General features: G+C 37.1%; 1 protein-coding gene across 2 annotated transcripts; it reads left to right on the plus strand.

The window, feature by feature from the left end:
* Positions 1-1,233: 1,233 nt before the first annotated feature.
* On the plus strand, positions 1,234-7,892 carry LOC135480332 (syntaxin-6-like). Of its 2 annotated transcripts, none has more exons than XM_064760155.1 (8): positions 1,234-1,381; positions 2,717-2,886; positions 3,754-3,848; positions 4,093-4,155; positions 4,936-5,046; positions 5,680-5,786; positions 6,303-6,426; positions 6,983-7,892. In XM_064760155.1, the coding sequence occupies exons 1-7, from the start codon at positions 1,347-1,349 to the stop codon at positions 6,388-6,390; spliced, it is 669 nt and encodes a 222-aa protein (XP_064616225.1). In that variant the 5' UTR covers positions 1,234-1,346; the 3' UTR covers positions 6,391-6,426; positions 6,983-7,892. The 2 variants fall into 2 exon arrangements, with proteins under 2 accessions (XP_064616225.1, XP_064616224.1); XM_064760154.1 differs by having other exon boundaries at positions 6,332-6,426.
* Positions 7,893-15,489: the final 7,597 nt, after the last annotated feature.

A 15,489-nucleotide genomic window follows, 5' to 3' on the forward strand; every position in this document is an offset into this window, starting at 1 on the left:
AGGCATCATACATGCGTGTCATTCTATATGCCTATATGTACTAGTTTAGGTCCCGCATTGTGCTTTTTTTCATCAATGAGACGGTGCAGTTGGATATTTATCACAGAAAAACTATCTTTTATGATTGTAAAATAAAATATCCGACGTACACAGAAAGTCTGAAAAAAGATGTATTGACCTTGTGCTGAGAAATTGAAAAAAAAAAAAAACACCGCCGCCCCTAACTCCAATCCCTTCTTCCTCTTCCTTATTCCATCTATATATGATTTTGCCCGGGTGAATGTCGCCGTGGGATTCAGCATGTGTGTCAAATTGTCAACGAGACATCGGTGTCACGTGAGATCTTAAATCATCTTAATTACGACGTCCAGTGATCGATCTACTGTGAAGACGTTACGGTGCGAATTCCTATGTATAGCTAATTGTATTTAAGTTTCCAACGACGACGAACATCAAGCACAGACCTAGGTAGGCCTATAAACATGTAGGCCCATGTACTGTGTACCACGCGGTCACATCGGTGTAAAAAGGAAAAAGGACCTGAACAAAACATGCAGTAAAAATGTGACAGCTACTTTAATTTCACGCGCAGTTGTGCAGAAGATCGCCAGCAAGACAGACGGATCTATTTTAATCCCAGATATGAAGTAATGCTATTAAAACTTTTGTGGCCTATACCGTACGTAAGCCCTGCAGTACGACAGGTTGTTAATAATTTTGTCTAGTCCGTCTTCATCCGCCCTCGCTCACAAATCCACTGATGTTTTTCTCCTGATCATATAGCCGATCTACCAAAAATGTGGAACGATATGCGTCAATCATATTTGTTTTACTCAAAATTTGTTACGTTCCCACTTTACAATGGAACAGTTAGGCGGTTGTAAGCCTTCGCCATGAGAGGTAGATATGGCCACCTGATGATGGTGGTACATTTAGGCCTTCATGCAGGTCTAAAGTGTAATCGAAATATACACATAAAAACCACAACAAAGCGTCTGGCAAGTATCCAGTGACACAGTATTGAAGATATAATTATATTAAAAAATGATAAAAATAGAGTTGTTTTACACAGTAAAAGCACTTTGGTGCTCAGCGATTGGCCGCAAGAAGAATGACGTACATTGGCTATAGGGAATCCCGGAAGTTCAGCGGGAATCACCTCGTGACGTCAACTGTCACGTGACTAGTTTCATGGCTGTCTTTTTTTTTTTGTTGTCGTTTGCCGGAGGTCTTATGTCTTTAAACCACTGTTTTAGTGGTTGATATTGTGTGAAAAAAGACAAAGTGTGGTACAAACAAAGGGCAGAGGGTAGGAAGAGGTAGCGTAGTGATCGTTTCCCGTCAAAATGTCTTTAGAAGACCCATTTTTCGTCGTGAAAGAGTAAGTAACAATGACACTTGTCTACGCTCACTCACATCTTGTGAATTCGTCTGACAAATTGTCTATGGTTTTCAGTTTTTCATGAATATTGTTGTAGTGTCACTGGATATTATGAATCTTCAGATTTCTCAGTTTTTCATACTCGCAACATTTAATGGATCACAAAAGAAATTATCAGTGTGTGAGCTGAGATGTTATCTTTTGTTTCTGCCCCTCCCATGGGATGCGAAGAAAATGGCATCGGTGCAAATGCACTTAAGGCAATGAAACAATACACACGGTGTTATGTAAGGCTTTCTAAAGAATTAATACTCACTGAGTGCGAATGGGAAGCTGAGCCTAGTCACTTTCATTATAATCCAGTTTTGTGGCTTACTGTAGTATATAATGACTGTTGTAAACAAGTAATTATGGCTCATCTGACCTCATCATCGTGAATAACACAATTCTAGGGCTGGCCTTTACAGACTAAAGGCTGTCCCTAGAATTGTGCTACATTGTGAACACGTACTGTCACTGATAGTTTCACAGACAAAGACAGTAGTGGTTTCATTAACATTGATTAGTTTTCTTATCATAAATACTAATGCTTCAGAATATGGCATGGTAATATGGTCAGTATGCCCTAGCGCGAAAATCTCGCCTAAAAATGGCTTATTTTTGCTGATAGTCAGGTAATGCTGCCATCCTTACCCAATATTAAAAAAACAGCTGATTTCTTGGTTAGGGATGCCGTTACATGTGGAATACAATGTAGCTCCAGGTAATGTAAGTGATAGAGCAACTTGTCCCAAGACAAAACTGAAATCACCTAAGACTGTTGGAGAAATCATCCAAAGTATAGTCTTATCGGCCCAGATGTGAAGCTAAATCCGACGAGTGCTCCATAATAATATTATGATCTGTATTTATTAGGTGTTTAATAAAACTGTAACATTTCATCTGGAACTTCGTCATTGATTATTAAAAATAATTCGGATCAACTTAGCAAGCAACATACTAGGTCTTTAGGCAAAAGCGAAATACCATTTGCCTTAGGTTATATGATCTCAGCAAGCTCACATGGTCTTAACAAGTTAATCCTAAGCTGGAGATTTGAGCACCCATGAATCTTAAATGATCCTCAGTTAATTTTCAGTGGCACTCCTTTTTGATACCAACTCAGGAATTATATACACAACATGTGGCAATTTTTTCAACCACAGAATAGATGAGAAGGTCTGCAGTAACCTGCAGATGATCATGGGTTCTGAGATGACTGTAATGGCGACGAAACATTTGTCCTGTTAAAGTTTAGGACATTTTCAGTAACCTTTGGAATTTTTTTTATTTCAGCGAGGTACAAAAGGCAGTTCAGACAGCTAGAGGCCTGTACACACGGTGGTGTGAACTGCTTGACGACCCGAACTCTGTATCAAAAGAGGAATACGATTGGACCTTGAATGAACTTCGCAACAGCATCCGCAGCATAGAATGGGATTTGGATGACCTAGAAGAAACAATTGATATCCTTTATTAAAAAAAGCCTCATTTTACAGTTTAGAAACAACATCTGAACTTAGTGATCTTGTTCCCATGGGAAAAGAGTGTAATAGGAATTTTGTCCCTGGCTGGCAAATCAGTATAATTTGTTGCTCTAAAAGATGACTAGCCATTGACCATTGCGTTCACTTGTTGATTGTAGATTCTGTCATTATGAGTTTCCACCAGACTACAGCATAAATCACAAATCAAATTAATGAAAAATTTATACCTCAAAGAGGTAATGTCAACTTTACTGTGTAATAAGTATTACTTTATATCTTCGGCCTTTTAAACCAGGTGGGGCCTCCATGGCCCAGTCGGTTATCGGGCTAGCGCAGCGTAATGACCCAGGAGCCCCTCAACAATGCAGTCACTGTGAGTTCAAGTCCAGCTCATGCTAGCTTCCTCTCCGGCCGTAAGTCGGATGGTCGTGGGTTTCCCCCGGGCTGTGCCCGGTTTCCACCCACCATAATGCTGGCCGCCGTCGTATAAGTGAAATATTCTTGATTACGGTGTAAAACACCAATCAAATAAATAAATAAATAGCCTTTTAAACCACTAAAGCACTTACATCAGTGGAAGTTGTGCATACAATCATTATCATCATGAAAATAATTTGTTTGTTTCATTAAATATGTAAGCTTCATAAAACTGTACAAATGATTTCTCTAAATCCCATAGTTCTCACAGAATGTTTTAAAATATTGGTTGGAGTGGCGGTTGAAAAGGTTGAAGAATCAGAGCATATGAAAAGGAGTTAAAAAATCAGACAATGATGTTTTTTGCGTGCATTTGCAATCATTGTTCTGTAATGTAGTTCGTTCATTTGTTTTCCTTAATTGTTGCACGTATTGTTGAAAAGAATCCAAAAAAGTTCAAGATTGATGATTTTGAACTAAAAGAACGTCGCAGTTTTATAGAACGTATGAAGGCTACAGTTCAGGTTTGTTACATTGCTTCTTTTAATTTTTCCTAAATACAACAATGAAAGAAAAGAAACATGTATATGTAGTGCGTTTTTATTGATCCTTGAATCATTTGTTTAAGTTAAAAGTGAACCAAATTGTAGGGTCAAAGGAGTAAAAAAAATTGAAATCATTCAAGAATTTCTGCTGTTCAACCTATGGGTACCGTATCTGCTAAAAGTGTTAAAGAGTTGATTTGCAGGTGTATTTTTCCATTTACAGGAAATGAAGGACCATATAGCCAGCCCATCTGTGAAGTCAAAGGAAGATGCTCACACAAGACAGGTATGGTTTCATTCATGTCTTGGTAAATGCAAAAATGAAATAGGAACAGGCTCTAAGAAGCATCAAAGCCTATTTTTGCAGCTCTAGGAGTTCTTTTACACTGTATTGGTGCACCCAAGATTGATGCAGGAATACAGATAGGCTGGAATCGAGAGAATCAAAAATAACCATATTTTTGCTGGTTCGGTTTCGATAGAGGCAGGCTGTTTAATGCTCACTGCATTATTGTTATATAGGATTGCCCTTTTGGGGATGAATAAATAAAATGATACTCTTTGTGCAGCCCTGAAACTGGACAGTCAAACCACTGTGATGACTGTTGTTCTGTGCCCAAAGTCAGATTACTCTGGCCATAAGTGGGAAGGTCTTCCAGCACCCTGCGGATGGTCGTGGGTTCCCCTGGGCTCTGCCCTGTTTCCTCCCACCATAATGCTGGCCGTCGTCGTATAAGTGAAATATTCTTGTGTACAGCATAAAACACCAATCAAATAAATAAATAAATAAAATCAAATTAAAAATGTGCGTAAATTGCATAGTACATGTAAGTTGCTTTTCATATGCAAAAAGGTCGAGGAATTGGTCATACTGAATGTAAAAGTTAAAACTTTTTTTAGTTTTTTATACAGTTATTAATAGAGGTTAAACTGTTGTTATTATTTGCAGTTGGCAGCACAGTCTCTGTACCTTACCTTAATGGAATAAACACGGGAATTTGTTGAAATCTGAAACTTTACCCTGTAAACCTACTGACAGTGCCATGCATCTGTTTTTTTTGCACAGTCTTTACTTGGGGCTAATGGTACGACACGCCAAGACCGCTACACGAGATTAGACAATGACGTAGAGAGAGGTAATCAAAGGTTCATAGATGACACCAGTCAACAACAACAGGTCAGTACAACAGCTGGTAACATGCTTTTTTTTCAGTCTGATACCTGGTTTCAGATTTGAGTTTATTCATATCCAAGACTATCTTGGTACTTCCTTGGTTTGGAACTATGACATCTCATGGCTGCTCACCTTCTACTTGTCTGCCTGGTTTCAATATACTGTGAATAGGTTGGGTGTCATGTCGGGTGTATGGCATGGTGTTGTTGTGAGGCAGCAATATAAATATGAATTCAAGGATCATGACTGAAATAAATTAAAAAGCAATGTTTAAACTAAAGCAAATGAAGTAACAGGGATACTCCTGGGTGGGGTTGCTATGAAGGTTCTTGACAATTGAGATGGCTTTTTCTAAGCCCAGATTTGAATAGTTTGCCTGTGGTTTTACGTGAGAAACTTTGTTACTAAATACACAGGGATATTAAACTGTTTCATGAGTTAAATTTTCTTGCTGTTTCTTCTTAAGATTTTGGATACTTCCAGTACATCTTCAGCATGATGATAAAGTTTTAGCCCTTTAAACATTGAGAAGAGCTGCTCTTGTTACATGGACATACTACATTATGCTTATACATACTAGACTCCAACATTATTCATCTTGTATGTGTACATTTGTCTTACTTTTTCCCCAACTAGTTGATCATACGTGACCAAGACGAGAACCTGGACAGGATTGGAGGCAGTGTCAGCGTGCTGAAGAGCATGAGTCGACAAATAGGCAGTGAATTAGAGGAACAAAATAGGTAAGAAAAACGCTGGTTAGCTGTTGCAAGGGTGTTTGGGCAAGGAAATGAAAACGGCAAACAAACACAAGTTCATAATAGCTGTGACGTAAAATGATCCCACAAAAAGTTGATGTTGCCCTGTACTTTATAGGCCTCCATTAGGTGAATGGCCCATGTCAAGAATTTTACGAAAGGCTGGACGAACAAAATCTCTTACAGAGCTGCTTGTGACGGCTTTAAATATCAATGTTTGGAGATGTTTGCATTCTGCCCCTTTTTTTTCTTTTATCTTTTTGATTATATGCACAGAGATGATATTAATAATAAAAGTAAATTGTATCTGTGCAGTTCTTTTTATATGAAAAAATTCATTCATATGTTCATGAAAGTGGGAACAGATTCTATCTAAACATGTTTTGTGCAGGTACATATATATTGGCCCTTGAAAAGCACTTGATCTTGAGTACGGCATTACAACACAATCGAATAAATAAATAAATAAATAAATAAATCAAAACTATTTCTTGCTTTCAGTTTCCAATGTCTTGTGTCGGTATTTGCAGGATGCTTGATGAGTTTGGGCATGAGATGGAAGTCACAGAGACAAGGATGGACCAAGTGATGAAAAAGATGGCCAAAGTCATGCATATGTCAAATGGTAAATTTTTAACTGGACTTTATGCCTTTGTTGACCAAGGTTTTTGAAGTGCTGCACTTGCGACCAAGTCTTGTAACTCTTCCCATCTGAGATCACCTGCTCAAATCTTTTGTATCCCACATCAGGCAGTGCGTGAAGTACCTGACCTTGTATCTGCAATAATTCTGCCAACAGTCAGTTTGGAAACTTACTCCACCTAAATTACTGACAGATTTTAATAATTTTTAAAGTTGTGTGAGAAAATCTGGCTTAAAATTCATGAATATTATTTTAATGTATATATGCATATTATTTGATTGGCTTGTCTTCATCATGTGCCAGCCCCTGTAAATTTTGAAGAAGGTATTAGTATTACGTGAAATTTATCCCAGAACTCTGCTTGTTTTATGGCTGTCTCATACATGTACATGATGCTTGAATCTGCTATGTAAGATTGTATTTTACTTTTAATTTGCGTACATTATATCTAGAATTTGTCATCGATGGGCATTTTATTTGCCTTGCATTGAGGGCCAACAGTTATTGACTGTGAAATCCCATTTTGTTGCTGTTTCAGATCGTCGACAGTGGTGTGCCATCGGAATTCTGCTTGTCGTAATGGGCATTGTGATCATACTGTTCTTCATCACATGATGAGCTCAGCCAGTCATATCGGCGTCTCAATTCTTGGCCGAAGTGAAAATATTTTTATAAATGACCTGTGCAAAGAAGACCATGTGTAATACAGATATGGACAACCGTTGGTTGAGATTTTCTTCTTTTCATGTGTTTTGTGAGCAAGTTGAGTGACAGGTGCAATGATGGTGTGCTACAAGATTCTCTAGATATGGAAGTAAAAAATGCTGCTTGTGTTCAGTAGCTATGTGTTACACTATTCCCAAACTTACTGATGCATACATTATTTAGTGTTTAGTATTCATTGTTGCAGTCAAATCTCATCGTTGTAAGAAGAACCGTTTGGTTCAGTACAAGGGGAGACAAATCTCATACCCTGCAGAGCCCTGTTACAAGAATAACAAGGGAGGCAAATCTTGTATAAGCAAAGGTCTTGATTTCTTTACCATGTTTGAAGAGAATTTTATTTGAGGAAAGTTCTTGGTTTATTAATGATCCCCTGTGACGACATGTGTAGCAGGAAGATACTTATGATAGGCTTTGAACTCTGCTGTAAATATTATGCTGGTGGTGTGCCAGGAAGAAATTTACCACAATTTCTCCACATACCACATGGTTGGCTCATGTTTCTTATTGGTGTGAAGGAATATTGTGCTGAATCTCATGCTAAACACCAAACAGTAGTCACGTGGCACAGACAAGTACATGGAAATTCATTATAAAAGAATGATAACTGAGCATTGTCTTTGTAGGTATTTTCCAAAGCATTATTTCTTCAATCTTGCTTTCGTCATCGTGTAACTCAAAAATTGTTGAGTACGACGTTAAACCCGCAGCACTCACTCACTCACTCATTCTTGTTGCAGTTAAGATCAGAATGGCCTCGTGAGATTTGACCATATTGTACCCACAGCCACTAAATATTGTTTATGTTAATTTTTTCTTTAAATATAGCAGAAAGTAATTGCATCAAGTATCAATGTCAAATGTACAGTCTCTGTACATGTAAATGTCTTCTCTGCTAATTAGAAAATACATGCACTATTTTGTAATGGCAATAAGTTCAGAATTTCTTATAGTCAAAGACAACACTACGCTGACACTTTTTGAATTTGGAGCTATGCATATGGTAAAATAATCACAATAACTGAATCAGCGGCAAATGTCTCTGTCGAGTAAATCCACATCAGCATTTCATTTGGCGTGATGCTTTTAAAATTACAATGCAGCAGACGGGATTCTGTCCCATAGATTTACGTGCACGCATATAATTCAGATGATCTGCAGACATCCAGCGTATGTGCGGCCTGTGCATAAAGCTGTTGAAATCCAGCGAGCACACAGTGTTTTAGAGACAATCAGCATTCTATAATTTCCGAGAAAGCATCCACTCATGTACTTTAGCAAAGTTATGCGCACAAACTTGTTTTGATGATAACGGATTGAATCGTAAGGAACAAATTTTTGTAGATGCTGCTAATTTGTTGTCTTTGTTGAGGAATATTTACTCTTTCATTTTAGTGTTTTTTTCATTTTTAGATCTAATTTTGATGTAATGATGTATGAGTTGCTATTTATGGCTAATGATTTTCACCATTCCAAGTTGCTATGTATGAATGTGTGCATATTTAAAACTGTACGTCATATCAGTGTGACAAGCTGTCCTAGAGAATTCAAGGTGGTAAACTTACCCAAATTGGTTGCTGATCGCAAAAGCATAACTTAGTTTAAACTGGATTATATATGAGCGGAAGATATTGGGTTTGTACACCTACTTTACAAATACAGTACAATACACAAGCCTTTGAATTTGAGGTGTGCTAACACATTTCCACACATACTGCACTCCTGAAATATAGTCTAGGTGTGTTAATAAGAGAAACCTGATGAAATCAAAAGTGTGGGGAGAATCATTTTAGGTGTGCATATCACACTTCTGGTCTTGGTAAGGGATGTGATTACGAAGCAAGTTCTGAAACAAAGATGAAGGCCTGAGCTTGTGTGAAAACAGCAGTATTTGGACTAGTGTGTGAAATATCAAATTTAACACTGGAATTCTGTGCGTATGGTTTAACATCAGATATTTCAAAGTAGCATGCTCAGGTTAAAATTAAGCATCCACAGTGCAAGCAACCTGATATTTCGTTTTAGTCATGCATGTGTATTCAAATTGTGGTGTAGATGAGTTTTGGAGTTGTATAAGCAAGAGTTATTTGCCCATGCCCATTAGATATCTCTATTATAATGTTGGTCAGGCAGGCCAACTGACAACTGATACTTGTTATGAATAGCAGCTTTGTTGATGACTGGTTGGTACATGTACATGCACAAAATTGACAGGTCTTCTGTGTACAGTGAGACATTCTGGAGCCCGATGTTAAAGTAAATTTTTTTTTCCTCTAAGAGAAACATCTGGTGGTCATGGTGAAGTACTCTCTCACTCCAACAATTCTGTTTCTTTCAGAGATTCTGTTATTATATACCACTTGTGAATGTATTGTTGACTGGTCAGTAAATGGCATTACCAAATGAGTTCATTTATTATAGTGGATGCTTAATAGTCATTCAGAGACGAGTGCTTTGTGTTGTTGACACATTTACGAAGCTATCATTACATGTTCGTCATATATTGCATTTAATGGTATATGTAATAATGATTGGAATGGGGAACTATTTTTGTGGAAGAAAGTCTGGTCCAAGCTGTATATTCACTGTCAGTTATCCATTCTTACGTTTTGTAGGCATAAAGCGTGTGCATGCAATGCCCGTGTTCTACAGGTGAAAAAGAGATTGATCCATCTTGGGCTTGTCATCATTTTGTTCCAGAATTAAGAGGATGATTTTGTTGGAGTGTTGTCACACTGTGCATGAGATGTTTTAATGTTAAAGAGATTCTTTTTTTTCTTTTTTTTCACCACTTGTTTTTCCTGCCTCTGTTTTGTGGTGGTTAATAGTCAATTTTATGTTGATATTGTTTTAAGATGTATATGTAAATCTGTATCAAATATATTTGCTTAATTTATGGCAGACTTGTTAACTGTTCCCTGATCATAAGTAATCTTAGACTGAAGTAAAAATTTGAACTAGGATTAAAATACAATAGTAAGTACAAAAGATATGTAAAAGATCAAGATTATCTGGATAACTATTTGCTAAATAAATTTTGACCTAGTATTTTATCAATCTTGAGCCTGACCTTCTAACTGAAGCACATTTACTTACTACATGTATATGTGTCTTCATTTAATTTTATCTCTTATTTTATGTTACAGTCTAGAATATTTTAGCCAAAACGTTGCATAGTACCTGTACCAAAGTTCAGTTTATCATGTTTTTCATTTTGACATTTTTGTTTGTTTAATCAAGACTTTATCAATTCCCACACATGTTAATTCAGGAAAAGACTTCATACAAACCAGCCACATGTACAAATAGATCCACATTGGTTTTCTGCTTACCTCGTTCTCTAAACTTACAAGCAATGAAATTTTCTTGTATGAATGAGCAAAAACTGAGCTGTATTGCTGTGTACAGCCTGTTTAAATTGTCTTTGTTTTTAGTCCTGTATGTGGGAAGGTCTGCCAGCAACCTGCAGATGGTCGTGGGTTTCCTCCCGGTTTCCTCCCACCATAATACAGGCCGCCATTCTATAAGTGAAATATTCTTGAGTACGGCGTAAAACACCAATCAATCAAATCATCTTTAGTCGATGAGTGTAATGCCAAAAATGCGCTGCGAATGACAAGCTTAAAATGCTTTATTTATTTTTATTTATTGGTTTTAATTCATTGATTCAAATAAAATCAGCTGTACACATGCACTAGTTACGGATGTACTCAGTTATTTTCTGCACAGTGGATGGTATTATGTCATGAAGAGTCCACAACACCATGTGAGTGGGGCTTCATAACGGTTTGCCAAGGGAGACAAATCTTGTCAGCAATAATACAAGACCGTTCAGCTTAAGAAGAACAGGCCTACCAATTTCCATAAATAAATGTAAGATTAGTCTTTCAGTGTACTTCCAAATAAGCAGTGTACCAGAAGAATTGGTTATGGGTAGAAAATATAAAATTAGCTCCTTTTGTATAGCATTGACAAGCACATTGTACATGGGCTTGCTTGAGAAGACATGAAACCTATTTATTTTCAGTCTTAGCTTTTATGACCATATTGTGTGAAGCTAAGATATAAGGTCTTATGTCAGTTTGATGTTTCTCAGCTTCAGAAGTAGTGCTTTTTTTTTATTACAGAAGATAATGAAACAGCGACAGCAAGTTAAAGCAGGTCTGTTTTAATAGAATATAAGTGAACTTTGACATACACATAAACCTGCATAGTATCGAGGCACGTGGCCTTCTCACTCAATAACTGCATATTGTACACTTTTTACACTTCGGCTTGTATGTTGTGATAAGCGGATACTGAAACTGAAAGTGAAACGATAAGCCCAAGTGTTCAGTGAACATGGTCTTTGATCCTTCTGTAACCGATATGGACAGTTGCAATTTCAGCAACCTCTGATATTGTAAAACATGTATGATGAAAAATACTGTCCTCTCAATGTTCAAGAAGTTGTGCTTTTTTTGTCTGCAAAACTTTTTTTTTCATGAATGTATTGTCTCGTCTTTGTCCACATTCTTGTGTAATAAATACTCTATTGTTTTACCAAAGCAGGTTGTTTATTTTTTATGTGTGACGAATATAGAGTGAGTGAGTGAGTGCTTGGGGTTTAACGTCGTACTCAACAATTTTTCAGTCATATGATGACGATGATGAATATAGAGTGTACAGTGGAAAACAGGTTTAGTCCTGTGAGCGAATGCCCATATTGGTGGACATAATACAGTCAGCAAGGCAGCAAGATTTCATTTTGAGATGTTATCCATGTTTTAATGCGTAAAAAATTCATGTGGGGGAGGGAGGAGATATTGGGGGTGCAGACACATGCAGAAGAACTGCTTTGGTTTTCAATGATTCACACAACTTCTAGACGTTTCAATCCCAGCCTTTGAATTTTTGAGATTCCTTTTGACTCGTCTTGGTCATTGATGGTTGCAAGAGGTCAACAGTTGCATTTGATAATCATTTTAGGGGGCCTTGAATGATGTTTCTGCTTTGACTGCTGCTTAAAGTCAACAGGTTTGTCAGGTTACCTGGCATGTTCCCTCCACCCATAAATCTGATTGCTATCCTATCCAAGTGAAAGAAACACCAATGAACAAGAGTCAATGAATAAATGAATCAATGAAACTAATGCTAACAAATACATATATACTGTGAGTAGAGCTGCATCACTGGAATAACATGCTGATGACACTGTGGACCAACAGGAGTGTGTCACAGATCCTCATCCGGTATATCTCCAAATGCCAAGCATCAAACCAGGAAAGCATGAAAACTGGCAAGTTTAGGTTTTTGGGTATGGCCTGACTTGGGCATGTGCATTCTTGCTATACCATTGAGGTCATCCCTTTACATGTATCTCATGAGGGTTGACTAGGACACCACTGGTGGGTTATTCAGTTCTAATGTTTCGGACTGGTTTTATATATGTATGGAAGTATGCTTAGGGTTTAACGTTGTAGTTAACAATTTTTCATTCATATGAGGAGTCATGGAGGGCGAGTCCATGCCGCCAAAGTGCTGCCTCCACTCACCAGACATGACACCCCAACCAGTCACATTATAGTGACACCAGGCCAACCAGTCAGGTTTCCTTGCTCTGGCATCTCAGTGCTGAACACCGCGAGGCAGCAAGTACCATTTTTAAAGTCATTCGTATGACCTGACAAGGGTTTGATCCAGGGGTCTCCTGATTTTAAGGTGGGCGCTTTAGGTCACCAAAATGGTCAGGACCAATATTAGCAGTGCAGAAAACAAAAAATTACTCTCCTCTCTAATTTTTTTTTGGAAAAGTAAAGATATATATGTTGTTCTTTTGATCAACTAATCAGATGAGGAAAGAAAAACTGTGTATCCTGTTACAATTACATATATATTTGCTAAAAGGAGCAGACCAGACATGCCAGATATCTCAAAGAAGTAATCCAAGTCCAATTCAAAAACATTCTAACACATCTCGATCAATGACGTGACAGACTGAAAGAGCTGTTCTGACCAATCAGAGTTTATGTCTTAAATGTGCATGGCAGGCTTTAGGTCACATGATCATGTAACATGGACTTAGAAACAACAAATGATTTAAAATGACTACTAAGAGATTTCATTGGATGACCTAACCTGTAACTGGTTTGAAACAGCTGTAAATAAAATGGGGCTCATAATTTGACAAATTCTAATAAAACTACTGACAAATTCATGAACAATACGTGTATCTTAGATTTCTGTCATTGACTTACTCTTTATTACAAGAAAGATTTATCACAGGCCAATTATGAATCATAATTTGTCATCAATCAAACAAATAAGACTTGTACATCATTAACACATGCATGTACAACATACAATTTATCATACAATGGTACATGTATGTTTTATTTACAACTAATCATTACTTAAATTCATATGTACATGTAGAACATATGGGATTACCTGTATGGACATAGAATATATCCTACAATGGTTCTTGTACGGTATTTCACCTAAAGTTTGGCCAGTAACAATGCACTTTCAGACACACATACTTGTGCAGGCCTTAAATGACATTCCGAATCATGCATTCAGATTAGTTTGCTACCTGTATCAAACATGCATTCAGATAAGTTCGCTAACAGTATCAAACATGCATTCAGATTAGCTCGCTACCTGTATCAAACATGCATTCAGATTAGTTTGTTACCTGTATCAAACATGCATTCAGATAAGTTCACTACCTGTATCAAACATGCATTCAGATAAGTTCGCTAACAGTATCAAACATGCATTCAGATTAGTTCACTACTTGTATCAAACATGCATTCAGATAAGTTCGCTACCTTAATCAAACATGCATTCAGATAAGTTCGCTAACAGTATCAAACATGCATTCAGATTAGCTCGCTACCTGTATCAAACATGCATTCAGATTAGTTTGCTACCTGTATCAAACATGCATTCAGATTAGTTCACTACCTGTATCAAACATGCATTCAGATAAGTTCACTACCTGTATCAAACATGCATTCAGATTAGTTCACTACCGGTATCAAACATGCATTCAGATAAGTTCACTACCTGTATCAAACATGCATTCAGATAAGTTCGCTACCGTAATCAAACATGCATTCAGATAAGTTCGCTAACAGTATCAAACATGCATTCAGATCAGTTCACTACCTGTATCAAACATGCATTCAGATAAGTTCACTACCTGTATCAAACATGCATTCAGAGGAGATCACTACCTGTATCAAATATGCATTCAGATTAGTTCACTATCTGTATCAAAACTAACATTTCATGAATACACTGCCATTAACCCTCACTAGGTTTGAAATTCTGATTCTTTGTGACTAGAACTGTACAGAGAAAAACAACTTTTAATCTGGTGGTTACAACATTTCTTCAAACTTAATACAGATTGAAGATTTATATGTGGATTTCTTCATTTGATTTCTTTTCATAAATTCATAAAAGTTCATAAATGTATGATCTCATTCCATAAATGTAGAAAGTACCAATATAAAAATTTCCATACCCAACATACAGTATGTACAAAACACAGCCTGTGCTTTGTCAACAGTAAATTTTCCATATCCAACATACAGTATGTACAAAACACAGTCTGTGCTTTGTCAACAGTAAATTTTCCATATCCAACATACAGTATGTACAAAACACAGCCTGTGCTTTGTCAACAGTAAATTTTCCATATCCAACATATAGTATGTACAAAACACAGCCTGTGCTTTGTCAACAGCAAATTTTCCATATCCAACATATAATATGTACAAAACACAGCCTGTGCTTTGTCAACAGCAAATTTTCCATATCCAAAACACAGTATGTACAAAACACAGCCTGTGCTTTGTCAACAGCAAATTTTCCATATCCAAAACACAGTATGTACAAAACACAGCCTGTGCTTTGTCAACAGCAAATTTTCCATATCCAACATACAGTATGTACAAAACACAGCCTGTGCTTTGTCAACAACAAATTTTCCATATCCAACATACAGTATGTACAACACACAGCCTGTGCTTTGTCAACAGCAAATTTTCCATATCCAAAACACAGTATGTACAAAACACAGCCTGTGCTTTGTCAATCCATATCCAAAACACAGTATGGACAAAACACAGCCTGTGCTTTGTCAACAGTAAATTTTCCATATCCAAAACACAGTATGTACAAAACACAGCCTGTGCTTTGTCAATCCATATCCAAAACACAGTATGGACAAAACACAGCCTGTGCTTTGTCAATAGCAAATTTTCCATATCCAAAACACAGTATGTACAAAACACAGCCTGTGCTTTGTCAACAGCAAATTTTCCATATCCA

Source organism: Liolophura sinensis, chromosome 13 (assembly GCF_032854445.1).
Source record: "Liolophura sinensis isolate JHLJ2023 chromosome 13, CUHK_Ljap_v2, whole genome shotgun sequence".
NCBI lineage: Eukaryota > Metazoa > Mollusca > Polyplacophora > Chitonida > Chitonidae > Liolophura > Liolophura sinensis.